Raw genomic sequence first — 16,742 nt, forward strand, 5'->3', positions numbered from 1 at the left:
ACTATTTCAATGTTGCCTAAAAGATGCATGTGGGTTTTTTCAATGGTGTATTCCTTTGAAGACGCCATTGTCATATGCGGAGGATTTCCAGTTACTACAAAAAGAGTTGTGTGTATTGCAAGAGGAATTGAGGGTCATGCATGACAAGGTCCACCCCTTAGATCAGACCAAAAAAATGGTCAAGATAATGTTCATTGGATGGTGTTTGTTATGCATTGCACTTGTACTACTGCTAACTATGACAATGGTCTAAACCAAATTGTTATGATGATGTCTTGTAACCATATTAGCTTATTATGTACTATCGACTCCTCATGAACTTGATGCACTGTGTACTATTTATGGACAATCTTAAGTCATCCATTTTGCTAGTGCTAGGTATATGTATGGGGCTGACTCTTGACTCTTACAACTGTATGTTATTGGCTTAATAGTACTTTTACAATAGTATGTTATTGTCGCATTCCTCTAGCTTTCCTTTTTCCTACATATATATTTTACCAACACAATAGTGAATGCTTAAAATTTAATTTTGTCAATAAATTGTTAAGTTGTTAAGTTAGAAGCTTCTGCTTAACCAATTGTTGGAATTAATGTTTTAAACAATTGACCAAATTTACTATCTTTTACCAACAATTTCAATCCAAAAAACAGTCTCAAGTTAATTGCCATAGTACCTATAAATAAAAGAAAACCAACAATGTCAACAACAGTTACAGCTTGCGTTATAGACTTTCCAAGAAATACAAATGGTTCATAATTTTTGCATCTCAACTGCTTCATTATATATTGAATTGCCTTCACACAACCTAGAAACTATATTACTAACCTTCATTCAGCACTTTTACTGTATCCTTGAATATAATAATTTCATCACAGTACCTGATAGGGTCTTACACACTTCTTTCCTTTCAATAGGAATAGAACCATATCAAACCTCAAATAGAGTACTTAGGTGCCTTGATAAGGAAATAATATCTTATGGGACAATCACATAAGATATGACCTCCCTGACAAGAGTGGTCTAATCTCAAGAGATCTTACTAACCACTTGAGAAGCACAAAAGGAACAAACCAAAAGGAAAGAAAAAGCAAAATCCAGTTAAAAATGCAAACATAGCATGATGTCATTGCCTAATGCCTCCATAACTAGCATCTATTTTTGTCACAACATATTCTTCAACAAAAATAAGGTTAAAACTTAAAACAGAGTTTGAATACTGTAATATCCACATTTTTTACAATCTATTCCCAAAAAGCTCAATCACGGTTGCCTGTGTAATCTGTCCACATAGCAGCAGTTATCGCATCACGATACTCCGACATCGTTCGTTGTGCCCGAGTATTAAAAGCTTCTTCAGTGCCCCAACTGCCTACGCGTGCAACTCCCGCTACGGTTGCGTCGCTGTTACGCACAAATGATCCTTCCCACATATGGAACATTTCATCCTCCCGGTTATATATGCGGATAAAGTTTTGCAGTGAATAGCAAGCGGTCACAATCAGCCGTTGTCTAGAGAGGGAGAAGGAGTGCATTTCATTCAGGATCGAGAACCTCGCCTTCAACACGCCAAAGCATCGTTCAATCACCATCCGCAATGACGAATGCCTATAATTGAACAACTCTTGTGAGGTAGTAGGCTGCCGGTTCACACCTCGAAACTCTTGGGCATGGTAGTGTGCGGACTTGTGTGGGGAGAGGAATGCACTGCCTATTGCGTACCTCGAGTCAACGAGGTAGTACGATCCTGCAATAAGGGTAATAACCATTGGCAGTTAATGTTACCCAACACAACTATTTTTATGTGACAATAAAGGAAAAATTGCAAAAGGATCACCATACATAGAAACATAGTTACCATTTATAGAAGTGATGATGCCTATTAGCTGAAGTTTACAGGAAAATTATTTCATAGGATGGGATAAAGGAATGCGACATGAAAAAATAGAAATTTTCTTCTTTAATTTCTCATTCTCTGTCATTCTCTTCTTAGCTGTCTAGTAAGATTATGGCTCACTGTAATTGGAGGTACCTACCCTGCTTTCAATTGGAGAGTTTTTAGCTAGCAACTGAAGTTTACAGGAAAATTATTACATAGGATGGAATAAAGGAATGTAACATGAAAAGACAAATTTTCTGCATTTATTTCTTATTCTATGTCATTCATTGTATTGTCTAATTATTGATATCTGCATCTTTATGTATCCTATTCATTGGATGCATCTGCATTTTGATACTGACTAATGGGGTGTCTAAGGAAATGAAACTAAGAGCAGAACTAACAAGCCATCTTGATGCAAGAAGAAGGGCAGCGGCTTCTAGTAACTATAAAAGCCAATTTCTAGCGAACATGAGGTCAGTAATTTCAAGTGTTAGATTTTGTAGATATTTGTCTTATGAGGTTATGGTTCAATAATAAAACCTGATGCATTGCAGTCATGAACTGAGGACACCTATGGCTGCGGTAATTGGTTTGCTGGACATTCTCGTATGTGATGATTGCCTCACAAATGAACAATATTCAACTGTTACACAGATTAGAAAATGCTCAATAGCTCTACTCCGGCTTCTTAACAATATATTGGATTTGAGCAAGGTGAGCTATAAAACAAGCCAACTACTGATTTCTACATATTGTGTATCAAAACAAGCTAGAGTATATGTTCATACAGTTACTAAGTGGAGAGAATTAGTTGATCACCTTCCAGTAACTATCTACTAGACAATTGGAAGGAAAAACACCTAGATTTTTATCAGAAGTTAAGAACCACACTTAATCAGATGACAACATGCTTAGTATAATGTTTGTTGAGCGGATTTACCACAATAATTACTTCTTCACTTTCAACTATCACAGCAATATTTTGAATTTATAAGAAACAACTCAAAATCACAAGAGTGACAGAATTTTATTCTACATACTGTAAGTGCAAATTTTTGCAAATCTAATCAGCAATTCTATCAAGTTCATGACATGTAAGTGCAACTCATTTATCGAAATTTTGTCAGCCTTAGTTCTGTAGTGCTACAGCTACAATTATGAAAGCTATCATACTGATGCAGATGCCCAAAGAACAAATCCAAAACCAAATGCACCAAAAAAAAATTTTACCTCTAGGCGGCCAAGGGAACTCATACTCGGCATGTCCAAGTGCGTCCTGCATGACTCGTGAATCATTCGCACTCCCTTCCCATCCAGAATGCACATACGTAAACCGCATGTCGAAGTTGCATGCACACATCACGTTTTGGGTGATATCACTTCATCTATCTATGAATGCGGTGGTCCTACCAGATGGGGCAAAAACACTTATGTGCGTCCCATCGATGGCCCCCACACATTTCTATTAAAAAAATAGCTAGCTCTAATTAGGTAAGAGCAGAATTGATGTGCAATCAGATCTCTATTCTCTATTACAGATTTTTCAGATTTTAATGAATCAAAGCGATAATTTATCTAAGAACTAAAAAAAGAAAAATCAAAGCATACCTCAAACCATGGGTAATATTTCTCATTCCCTTAAAGTGAATGAGGAAGCTCAGCTGCATCAGCGTCGGGCCGGATGATGAGACATCCCAAAGCATGGATAGCACGCAAGGCACGCCGGAATCGCCTTTGAATGGTATCGAGAAAATGTTGGAAGCGGTTGGCAGTTAGCCGATAGTCAGTGTTGTATCCGACAATAAGTAACATTGTCCTAACGGCCTCCTCAACTGAAACAATACCAGTGTCCTCCTCTAATAGGTGCAGCCGCTTCAACTCATTACACAAGTGCCTAAAAATGGTCTTGTCCATGTAGAATATGTCGTAACACACTTGGGGATTTCCTTCTAGTACTTCAATCACATATGACCTCCCACTCAAGATACTAGTGCACATAGGTCACTTCAAGTAGTACTTTTGTACGTACTCTATGCATAGCTGAACGTAGACTGTGGCAATCTCAAGTTCTACCTCACTATCATACTCATCTGAATCGGGGTCAGTCATGACTGAATCACGATCCGAATCGGTATCAGCAATAACTGAATCACACCTGTGGGCAGCCAAAAGGTTTACATCAACCACTGTAAAGAAGTACGTATATATATATATATATATATATGTTGCTATATGTATATATATATATATATATATATATATTGCTGTATGTATATATATATATATATATAAGTCAGTATATATATAAATGAGTATATATGGTTGTATGTATATATAAGTGAATATATATATTTCTGCATAAGTGAGAAAATATAATTCTGCATAGCAATTTTTTTTTTTTTTTTGAGAAGTGATTCTACATAAGTGAGTATATATAAATGAGTATGTATATATAAGTGAGTCTATATGTTGCTGGAAGCACTACATACATATATATAGATGTTATTGTGTGTAACAAAGAAATTTTATAAATATATATATAGATGTTACTGTGTGTACCATAGAAATTCCATAAAGAACATATCAGACTTTCTAAAATATATATATATATATATATATATGTCACCAAACAAAGCAATCCATATAAGAGACGACAACCACAAAACATATTTCTTACATAACTAGCATAGATGTCCAAAGCATTATATAGTAATAATAAAGGAAGGTAGCATGCAAACATTATCCAAAATATTAGCATAATACAGTCTTTGCCTATTCACATTAAAGCAAAATAACTAAACTAATTAACTTCCTAGTAGCTCTCTAAACGGCGCACATTCTCAACCACCCCCACAACTACTGCAATCCACCCCCAATGAACTCAATCCAAGCCCTTCTCCTATCGACCGTCATAGCAAAAAAAGCGACTCTACTCTTGAAGTTATGAAGCTCCTACATGACCTTGCAATATGTGACATGATCCACATTGGTGTACTGGTTGAGCAATGTTACAGCTTGTGTAACTGACTCAGTGTCACCCCCCACACCAGAGCCTTCAGTGTCAGTGGACCTTTTCCCCCTCCGGTTCCTCATGTCAGTAAACCCCCAAATAGCCTCAGTCATGCTTTCAAGGGAGTGCCCTTTCTTCCTTTTTCCACTTGAATGAGATGGTTTAGCTAACCGCTTTTCAGCTTGCCTCCAGTTTTGGGCTTCACTTGGTGTGGACAACTCTTCCACATCATCCACACTATCGGTGTTGACATTGACATGCACCCCTGATGATAGGAAGGCTGCATCTAGCTCTTTCTCTTCGTCACTGTTGGGAGCTGGTTGGGCAGATGAAATTTGGAGGAAACCCATGGCTATGTTTGAATTGAAAAGCCTGCCCAACAGGTTGTAATGTTTCAACCCCTTTTTCTTGAAGTCCTTGAATTTATGATTGACCTATTAACAACCATATATATTGGGTTAGATGACTTATTCATATAAAACCCAATACAAATTAGATGAGTAATTATAATAACCCTATAATAATCATCCACTCTTAGATACCAAAAACAAAAAGAGTAACAACATTTCCTCAAAATTTAACTTTATATCAAAATCACATTTTTGTTTTCTACATTAATAAACCCCTTAGATCAGATTTTATTTCATTCCTAAAAGCATCATCATGAGAAAATGCTACAAAAAAACTATTTCAGCACACTATTTATTAATACACCATTTAATAAACCTCATATTCTTGATATGCAGGGAAAGGTAAACAAAGATACGTATACACTTGCAACATAGTGCTGGTCCATATAAACATTTTTGTTTTTGCCTTATCACTATCTTTTTTAGTTGTGAATACATTCAGTGTTTAAAAGATGAGTCATGCTATTATGAACACAAGGTAGATTTCAGCATCATTTTAATTACAACCATAAACTTTGCATATAGCTAATTGTAATAAATTTTGTTTGGAGTATGTTAAAGGACTTACCGCAAACGCAGCAGCCCATGCTTCCTCACTGGCCTTCACCGTATTTAAAATGGGGTCCCATCTCATTCCTGTACATGCAATGAGCTGGGAGAATGTGTGGTGTCGACCTTTCATTCGTTGATATTTTTGTGTAAGTTGTGCCTTCTTGTAATTTTTATTCGCACGTTTGTTAAACTCATTCATAACGATTGTCCAAGTTCCAGTCTTGAACTGGCCTTGGGGCATATTCCCTTTAGCGTCTTCTTCTAACAATACATCAATGAAATGTTTCTCGACTGCTTCAGGCCACAACTTCCTATCCTTGGCATCAGCTGTTCTCTCTTCCATCTAAATAAATTTTGGTATACTTACATAGACTCGTCATTTGAAATTGTATGATATGGATTAAAAAACATTAACTTTCTACTCACTAAAAGACCCAAGTAGCAGGCATATAAGAGAAACTAAGGTCTAAATCTGGAAATTTTAACATAGATTTTCTGAATTTTAATATAATATAAGCAAGGCCAAGGACCATAAATGGTCATATATGATATGAGAACCCAATAATTGAAAAGCCTGGTATTGAGAGCATCTTTATCCATGCATCTACTTACTCTTTGTTGGGATAATGGCCAGCCTTATTGTTTATTTTTTCAAGAAAAAAGAAGGGGGAGGGGGAAGGTAACAAGGGTAAAAATGATCTAATTAGATTATTATACAGCAAGAGAGCCAAAGAACAGTAATCAGTTGCATGTGGACATTCCTATTTGGGCATGGAAACAAGCAGTATTGAACACATTATATGGTTTGTGTGTTTGCAACTGCAAAAATATAATTGTTCCTCATTTTATTTTACAAGAAAATTTAACAAAACTAAAGGAAAAATACATAGGTATGCATTGTATACACATCAGCTTATCATACACTTGCAGTGGCATTGTATATTTATATAATTGTAAGTGATTATCCCTAAAAAAAAATTATAGTGATGTCAATTTAATTATATCATGGACCCTTTTATTTTTTACCAACTAAAATGATAGTAGAACTAATTCAATCAAAACCTTTGTACAAAAGGCAAGAGGAAATTAGGACAATCTCTATCCATATTATGTACTATATTTGACACTAGCCTCTTATTTTGTCAACACCACGTACATAGAGACTATAATAAATACATATGATATAATTAGAATTAATTTTTAAAATATTGTATTTCATCAAAACTTAAAATTTTGTCAAATGAAACTTAACATATGTTTACAGTTTGCAGTTATACTTACACCTACTGATCTCAAGTTCACATCAGCAACAACACAGAGGCCACAAAATGAAAAGAAAATACATGACCTAGGTACAAAATTATAACAAAACAAGCAAAAATGATTCACTACCTACGAAATTATAACAGTTTACATTTAGGCAGACCTACCAGTAAGGGAACACGGTGAGAGGAGGAAGCAGATGCTCTGTATAGCACGAGAGAGGTGGATGAGGATGAGAACGAGGCTTCCATCTGAATGAAGATGTGGGATTAAATAAGCCCTAAGCTGGATTAATGTCAACTGATCTGAGTTAGATTAGGATGTGAAAGAAAGTTGCAACAAGTAATTAAGAAAATTACAAATCTTTACCTAACCAAGCCCTTCAGACTGTGTGAGTTTGGCTTTTTGTTAGCACCAGAGCTTCGTAGGTGAGGAATTATGATTTTGAGAAAGGGGTTAATGTGATTGACTGAGGTTGGTGATGCGGTGTAAACTGAGTGTGTAGAAGATGCGTTTATGATGGGTCGGTGAGGATTTAATGGTGTTGGGTCAGTGAGGGGAGTTATGGAGGTGGAATGGTGCTGGGTCGGTGAGGGGAGTTATGGAGGTGGGTGAGAGTTCTGGGTTGCTCTGACTGATTGTGTGATCTTCGTACCAGGTAGAGAGGATTCGGGCATGAAGAGATGAGAGTAAAGAAAGGAGACAAACTTGAAAAAAAGCTGACCAGGTGGACCCCATAAGAATGTTCAATTTAATTACCAAAGTGCCACTGAAACTAGTGTTTGTTGTTTAAAATCAGCTCCGAGGTGATTCCAAAAAACTCTGTTCAAACATGGGTTTTTGAACAATATTTTTCAAACAACCCTGAACAGAAATGGTCCACCAAACACGTTTTTTAAATTTTGGACACTAGTGTTCAGTGTTTAAATACTGAACACTATGTTTTGAAATGGGTGACCAAACGGCCCCTAGAGTTCCAAATAAGGTAAAAGTTTTCCTGTAGCGTGCTTGTTCTGATGCCCTGCCCACAAAAGTAAGCTTGCAGAAAAGAAAAGTGTTGGATAATACATTATGCAGTGAATGTCAGATTGCCCCTGAGGATTCTTTCCATGCCCTTTGGAGTTGCAAAGCCCTTCATCCCGTGTGGTTACCGAACTATTCTTGGCTTCGAGGTCAATTTTCTCAACTAAGATCAGTTTCTGACTTGATGAGTGTTGTCCTTAAGGAATCGGCTAGACTAGATGTGTTTGCAATGGTAGCTTGGTCTGTGTGGTTTCGAAGAAATAAATTAAGATGTAATGAGCAAAGTTTGCCCATTCATAAGGTCTTTGAATCAGCTTCTAAATTACTGTCCAAGTTCCAGCAAAAACTCCCTATTCGTGGTCCAAAACCGAAGCTAGCCCTTGCTATATGGAAGCCTCCAGCCCCAGGTGAGATGAAAGCAAACTTTGTTGGCGCAGTTTTCGTAGATTTAGGAGAAGCAGGAGTCGGTTTTGTTATCTGAAATGAAAATGGAGAAGTCATGGTAGCATTATCTGAGAAAATTGCTCTCCCTTCATCAGTGTAAGTACTGGAAACGGTGGCAACAAGAAGAGCTACTGTGTTTGTAGTGGAGCTTGGTTTTCAACATGTTATTTTTGAAGGCGATGCTGCAGGTGTGATATAAGCTTTGTTTATGAGGGATTTAGTTCTTGCACCAGCTGGTCACTTAGTTAAAGACTTCAGGTCTATAGTGGGTTCCTTAAGAACCTTCTCTCTCTCCCATACTAGAAGGCAAGGTAACAAGGTTGCACATGCCTTAGTAAGGGGAGCTAGATTTTCTTTTCCTTTGCAAGTTGGGATGGAGGATGTTCCACCAAACATTTTACATTATGGGTCTATTTGGATATCGCTTATTTTGCTGAAAACTGAAAACACTGTAGCAAAATAATTTTAAAATGTGAACAGTAGCAAAACACTGTAACAAATAATCTGCCGTGGGTCTTCATTTGTTGGCTGAAACTGCTACAGTACCATGGGTCCCAATTTTAAAATGCAAAATGCTGCAAATGTGCTAGGCAAATGCATGCTATGTTGTTGAAGATTTTCCAACTAAATAAATAAGCCCATTGGGTGTTGACTCTCAAAAAAAAAAAAAAAAGGTGGTAAAACTTGTAAAATATTTTCCCTTAATCATAAAATTCTTTATAAAAAGTTGTATAACGTTTTACCTTTAAAATTTGGTAAAAATTTTTTCCAAAAACCCACAAGGTCTCCCCTTACAATGACTAGGTCGTCAATTCGATGGCTGGGAAGGTAGTCTAGTGGCCCAAGCCGCCATTCTAGAAGTCATCAAGCTATCTTTCTAGTGGTAGTCATCAGCAATCTAGTGGCTGGAGCTGTCGTTTTGACAACTGGTGTGGCGATCTGATCACTAGAGACGCCGTTTTGACGGCTATCATTGGAACCACCATTTTGGCAATTCGGCACTAGCGGCTTTGGTGATTGAGCCACTAGTTTCGGTAATTTACTTGAAAATTTTTATATATCACACAAAAACATTTGAAAATGTTTTACATGTAAAATATTTTACTTTAAAAAAAAATGGAGCAAAGGGAGCCTTAATGTTCTAGAATTGTGTGTTGTTTTTTTCTTCTTCTAGGGGTAGAATTATTATTGTTATTGTAAGGGCAGGTTTTGGATCCTAAACCTAAAAGGTAAAAGGATTAAGGCCCAAAGAGCCCAATATAAAAAATTTGTAGAGAATGGGCTAAAAACTAAGCTTCAATAAATTAGATTAGTTCACAATGGACTAAAGATAGTAAGAAAGCAAGGAAAAGACAAAGAAAAACAAGTTTTTGCAAAGAAATTCTTCCTCGGCAAAGTCCGAGAAGAGTAGTTCTTAAATATATTGCTCTTTGACTTGATTACAACTACAACTCTTAACGCTACAGTCTTTTTTACTATCAATTCTCCGATCCCTTCTACAACGGGATTTTTCTTCTTTATATTACCATTCTTCACTCCATCTCAACCATCCACGTGTTGATCAGATGACTAACTTTTATCCTTGTTCAGCACCTTCCTGAAGTTTTTAGAGATAGCTGTAAGGCTGAATATCACTGTTCATGTATCACCTCCACATTAATGCGGCCAGATAGTTAGCTACAGAGCATTCAATGCGGTGGTAGCAGCTTTCCCTTAGATATTTCTTACTTTCTCATTGCCTTATCCCTTCCTGATGCTTATCTTTACCAGTAGAACCGCCCAAAACGTTGTTCTTGATGGCAAGTCCACCCTTCTGACCTCTGCTCTGTTAAGTCAAGGTGGCATTCGTCCTCAAACCTCCTTCCTGAACCCTCTTGACTAGACCCCTTTCTTTATTCACTAATGTGCACTTCCACAATAACATTTACCCATCTTCGGACTATTAAGTGTTCTCAGATAGGGCCCACGACCCAATATACACATCTGGGCCAGTCATCTCTACAATTATTATTATTATTATTATTATTGTAGGATTAAGGGCCCAAATTATATATTGGGCCTTGGGCCTTGTCTGAGAGCGTGGGTGGTTCGAGGAGGAACGAATGGTAATGAACAGTTTAGGCTCAGGATATAATGAGCAAGATACAAATGGGAAGGTTGTCCGAGGAGGAATATCTCCTTGGATACGATAAGTACAGCTCAAATATGTATTCCAATGATCAGAGTGACCTTCTATGAAGTTTCAGTGATAGGGATGTGCATCATGAACATACGAGAAGGAGGGGAACCCAAAAATATCTAAGGAAAAGCTACTATCACCGCATTGAATGCATTGCAGTTACTTTTCTGGCCGCATTTATATGGAGGAGACCTCTGAACAGTGTTCCCTTAACTACCATAACTCACAGAAAGCCAAAGAATGTGTCTGATGGGACAGGTACTCAAATAAGGGTTCAGATTACCAACAAGTGTAGGATCAAGATGATCCAAAAGGAACTATATAATGTATGAGACCCTCCATGAGGAAGGGGATCAGAAAAGTAGAAAGAGAATACTGTAACTATCAAAATTATACTTGTATTCAGTCTAGTTGATTTATATAAAGACTTACCTCCTCGGACAGTGAATTGATTCAGATCAGTGCTTCTTGTTCTTGTTTGATCATCATTTAAATCCATAATAGCCGTTGTCCAATTCATTAGGGCCTAGTTCTTTGACCCACTCTCTACAAATTTATTGTACTGGGCTCACTGGACCAAGATCCCATACATCTTGGGCTTGGGCTGAAAAACGTGTCCTTACAATTATTATTATTATTATTACACAAAGTTTGAATCGGATTACATCATTTTTTCTGTTAATTTTTTGCTAATATAATGATTTCAACTTGTAATAAAGTATTTTTTTAAACCATTTTTATTATAAAAAAAATTAGAAAGAAGATTATTTGTCTATTGCTTTACTCACATGTGATATGTTTTTAATCCTGTTAAGAATATTTTTTTTTTTGTTTCATATGACTTTTTATTTATTTATTTATGTATGACATATTATGCAATGATGATATTAAGCTTAAGAATGCAAATATTTTGATTTTGATTTGCACAAATTAATATAGTATCATATAAGTATTTATTAAATTTGAAGTATAATTAGAGTAAAAATTAATTTCTACATGGATTGTGCCCTAGTTCTATTTATCATTGGACTGCTTTGAATTAGGCCTAGCCGAGAAGGCTCCATAACAGGCGAGCTCCCTGTTAGAGGTCCGAGCAAGACCATAGTAATCCCCAAATTGTGTTCTCACTTTCTCTCATGTATCTTTGCCCTAAATTTTGTTCCAACCCCTGATCTTTGCCCCTCCCCTCCAATTTATACCCTCGTTTCCATGGGACATTCATGATGAGGGAATATCTGGTCTATCGATGAGTCCCTCCACCTAGGGGTGTCCACGGGTCGAGTTTGTGCCCAACTTGGACTCAACCCGACATTATCGGGTGGGGGAGATTTCGACCCATAACCGACCCGCCTGAAGTTTCAGATTAAGCAGGTCGGTTTGTATCGGTTTTCAGGTGTGAATCGGTCGGTTTCGGGTTTTTCGATTCACTGGTTTTTGGTCGAAATCTGGCCAGATCTTGTCAGATCTGGTTGGATCTAACGAGAGTTGGGTGAGATTTCCTTTAGATCTATAAAAATTTGGCCAAGATTTAGCCGAGTCGGAGTCGTGCTTGAGTAGATCTGGGTTGGATTCGCCTGAATTAAGCATATCTGAGTAAGGAAGAGACTAGATCTTGGCCAGTTTTGAGCTAATCTGAGTGAAGGACGCCCAAATGTGGCCGGATCGGAGCTGAGAAGCGCTAGATCGTCACCGGATCTACGTGATTTTCGTCGTTCTTTGAGTTTTTGTCGGGCAGGTTGGGTGGCTCAGGTTTTTGAGGACGAAACCCGCCACTCAACCCACCGGAGTAAGTTTTAACGGTTTAAGACCCATCACCGACCTGTCAGAGGTGTCAACCCAACCTTGACGGGTCGGTTCCGGTCGGGTTGGTCAGTTCCGGCGGGTCTTCAGTTTGCATGGACACCCCTACCTCCACCCATGAGGTTTGGGTGGTTTCTTAAGTCTTGTCCACTATTCCATTATGCCATGTCATGTATCAGAGAAAGGGCCTACTATTTGCTATCGAAGTGGCACTCTAATAACTTATGCCCGACGCCAAATCCCATGTTCGATGGGCGAATTCTCCCAAGGCACTACCTTATATCTTTGACTCATATGGGATCTCATAGGGAAGTTTGCCAAGATGAGGTCCCTTACCTAGAATGCTTCATTATACTCTCGGCTAGCATAGGTCTATTGAGGGCTGAGACCACCTCGAAAATGGGCCTAAGTTGTTCTGGGTATGGACCCACTCTTTTTGGCCCACCCATAACTTTCATTCCATTCCATTATTTTAAAGCATTCAAACAAGATAACTTAATACTATTTCATTCATTTATTTTTCCTTACTTAAATGCATTCTATTTTTTTCCGTTTCTTTAAAGTTTATTCATTCCATTTCTTCTCAAAAAAAAAAAAAACAAATACTCATTCCATTTATTTATGAAGTCTCAAAGGAAGTATTCTATTCTATTTTTATATATATATATATATATATATTATAATATTAGCCATAAATCCAAAACGATACATCAAAATAAACCGAATAGAAATATTTTGTTACAAACTGGTACCGTCATTAGAACGAAATTAATTGTGATTTCAACCAGTTTGGAGGGGGTGTTTAATTTTAGGACCCCAGCAATAAATTTCTCAAACATTAGGTTTCTAGAGTCTAAAAAAAAAAGAGTTTCTAGAGGTATGCCACATGACGAATGGGTAATTAATAGAAATGACAATTTGATTTTGTCCTCTTTCTTTCTTTTTCTTTTAAACGTAAAATAATTCTACAATTCTACTCTCACTCTTTTTTTCTTCTCTATTTGTCGAAGATAATTCTTCTTGGATCCGTTTGTCAAAGATAGGTAGATACCGTTGGGGGTACCTCTCACCACATTGTGTGGATCTCTACCACCTCTAAATCATACACATCTATATATATATATAAAACCGAAGCTTTTGAAGCTTCCACAATTTTCCACATCAGCACAATATTAAAAGCTTCCACAATTTTCCACATCAGCACAATATTAAAAAAATAATAATAATCTATATATATATATAAAACCAAAGCTTTTGAAGTTTCCACAATTTTCCACATCAGCACAATATTAAAAAAAAATAATAATAATAATAAAACCAATTTTCCACATCAGCACAATATTAAAAAAATAATAATAATAATAATAAAACCTTTTTAAAACCGAAACCAATTCTACCACTATTTTTTTTTTCCTTTTTTATTTTAGGTTTTATAAACCGGAACCCAATTCTACCACTATTTTATTTTTCTTTTTTATTTTAGGTTTTATACGGCTTTCTCTCTTTTGCTGTTCTCTCTAGCCTGCCTCTCTCAATTCTCAAAACCCCTAAACCATGAAGAAATCAGGTAATAAAAACTGAATTTGGGTTAGATTTTGTTTGAACTGAGGTCTTTGGGTTAGAATTGATTTTGTTTTTGCTATTTGCGTTAGATTTGATTTTGTTTAGGATTTTTTTTGGGTAGAAGAGATTGAAACGACGGTGTGGCCTCTCTGCAAACTGTTCTTCTTCCCTTACGGATAAATCTCTCTCGGTAAGGAATCGGTAGCAGTCTTAAGATCATGCGTATCCAATTTATTCCTCCCTCTTTATCTTTCTAAATATTTGTTTTATTCATTTTCGTTGGCTTTGCTTCTTTTTGTTGATTCCTATATTGAATTACTGTTGTTGTGTTAGTAATATTTTCTATTCAGTTTCTTTTGCTGATACTGTCGTTGGGTATTGTTAGTGCTGCTTTTGTTAGGTTTTTGCTAATATTGTTCTTGGGTATTGTTAATGCTACTTCTGTTAGGTTTTTTTTTTTTCTTGGATTTAATTTTGTGAATTCTTATCTGGGTTCATGTGGCTACCACTTAGAAACTTGGTTTTAGGGTATAGTTTCTCTTCTAGATATAAATTCGAAATTCACAAGGAATTTTAAATTTTAATTTGAACCAAGATGGAACCACAACAGACTTTGAGATTGTGTATTTGAACTTTTAGGGAAATCTGATCTTTGGGTTTGAATTTTTTATGATTCATTTTGTGGTGGGTTTCTGCTTTGAGATTAGAGTTTGGTATTGGTTTCTTTTGAATTGTGGGTTTGGCTTTGATTTAGAGGTGGATCTGTGAATATGAGGTCATATGTTAAATATTTTTACTGATTTGGTAGACTATTGGTGGTGGGATTGATATTGAACTTGGACTTGGTCTTAACGTTTTGGTATTTAACTTTTGAAGACAATTTCAGGTTTTGCAAATGGGATAGGTTTATGTAGTAGAAAGGAGATGAATTGAATCACAATGGTCTTTATTTGAACGTTTAAGGGATATTGGGAAGAAGGTTTGATTTTTTATTGATTTAGTTCATGGTGGGTTTGTGCATTGAGATTAGAGTTTGGGATATTCTCTGCAAATTTGAAATTTATCATTGAGAATGAATTGTGCATTCATGTTGCTAAACTCATCTGAATAGAGATTGTAGTAATGCATGTCAATGACTATATGGTTGAAGTCTTTAGCAAATGAGAGTTGCTCCTTTGGATCAGCATTCCCCAACTGGTTTGAGAGGATCACATAAGCACTTGGTGTGTACTTTCTCACGGCATCATACCTGGATTTATAATAGTTTTTAAGGTTGTCTAGAGTGACTCCTGATGCATGAGGTTCGTTCATTAACTCAGTTGCTGCAAGACTTGGATTGTTGGCATAACTGCACAAAAAAAAAAGGTCTAATTTAGGATTTAGGGAACATTCAAAATTTATCAGTTTTTTTTTTTTTTTTTTTTTTTTTTTTTTTTGAGAAGCAAAATTCATCAGTTGCTCTAATTACATTTGGGTCTTAAAATTTTTTTTTTAAGTCTTGGTATTAAATTTAGGTTGTGAGTTTTTTATCGTAGTTGTTTTTATGGGTTAGTTGAATGGTGGGTTAGCATGCAAAGCCAAGGTTAGCGCCATTAAATAGGGATAAGGTGCCATTGCAAATCTTTAGAATAATATATAGTTCATGGCTGTGGGAATTTACTTTTTGAACTTAGTATTTTATAAATCTTGGGGTCTTGAAGCTTTATTTCATCATAGTTTGCCACAAATCCATTGGTTTTGTATGTATGACCTATTACCTATCCCTTTAAAAGAAAAGGTCTGTGAAAGGATGTTTTTGGCCCCTGTTTGATACTTTCTCAATGGGTATCATGATTCATGACAAAGTTATTAAAATCTGCCCACCCATTTTAAGAGAGACTCATGGCCATCATCTATCTCTAAAGTATGATCCTTCATTACATCACTTACCAGATTTTATTTATAGACTTATAGTAACCCTGTTCTCTAACGGAGAAAACAAGGAATATTAGAAATAGAAGCAGTTGCACCCTGTTTCAGCATTAGTGTCTCATTTGCTATAGAGTTTATAAAATTAATTTTGCAAGTGATAATGTCCTGGAGTTTTGAGAAATCTTCTTTGATCTTTTGGGAGTTTTTGGAGTTAAAGTTTTGTGATTAGGATTTAGGGCTATTTTAAAATTGTTTTTCTACTTTTAACATAAAAACATTTTTATTTTTCATTTTCCTTATCCTTCTGCCATTTATTATATATCAAATTTGTATTTTGGCAAAAAGTGCCAGCCTCCCATCGCCGTCATATACCGCCAAAGCCGCTACCAGTGCAGGTATTTTAATTTTTGTTATCTTAGATTTAGGTATTTGGATTTGGTTTGATTTTCTTTAATTTAGGTATTTGGATAATTGGTTTTGATTAATGTTGAATCCGTGCAAAATCGAAGATATCTGCTTCTTCTTCAACTCTTTCTCAACCTTCCATCTTTTCCCTGAAAAACACAAAACATGAACTAACCTCTGGCCTCTGGCCTCTAGGTTATTGGTGTTATATACCATAATTTTATTGGTCTTTATTTGTTTAGGTTGATTGAAATAAATAAAATTTAGTGGTAATATGTTATTATGCTATAAATTGTTGT

At 36.2% G+C, this 16,742-nt stretch overlaps 1 protein-coding gene across 1 annotated transcript; it reads right to left on the reverse strand.

Annotated features, from left to right (window-relative positions):
• Nucleotides 1-1,260: 1,260 nt before the first annotated feature.
• LOC126699117 (uncharacterized) lies at nucleotides 1,261-3,222 on the reverse strand. Its single transcript, XM_050396749.1, has 2 exons — nucleotides 3,114-3,222; nucleotides 1,261-1,748 (listed from the first exon to the last, which is right to left on the reverse strand). Exons 1-2 carry the CDS (start codon nucleotides 3,220-3,222, stop codon nucleotides 1,261-1,263), a joined length of 597 nt encoding a protein of 198 aa, XP_050252706.1.
• Nucleotides 3,223-16,742: the final 13,520 nt, after the last annotated feature.

The sequence above is a fragment of the Quercus robur genome, chromosome 1, assembly GCF_932294415.1.
Source record: "Quercus robur chromosome 1, dhQueRobu3.1, whole genome shotgun sequence".
Classification (NCBI taxonomy): Eukaryota; Viridiplantae; Streptophyta; class Magnoliopsida; order Fagales; family Fagaceae; genus Quercus; species Quercus robur.

Bases quoted from the DNA above. Each gene is read 5' to 3' on its own strand.
- LOC126699117 (XM_050396749.1), bottom strand. From the start codon at position 3,222: ATGCGGTTTACGTATGTGCATTCTGGATGGGAAGGGAGTGCGAATGAT. The intron at 1,749-3,113 runs GTAAAATTTTTT...CCCTTATTGCAG, and splicing joins GTTCCCTTGGCCGCCTAGAG to GATCGTACTACCTCGTTGAC.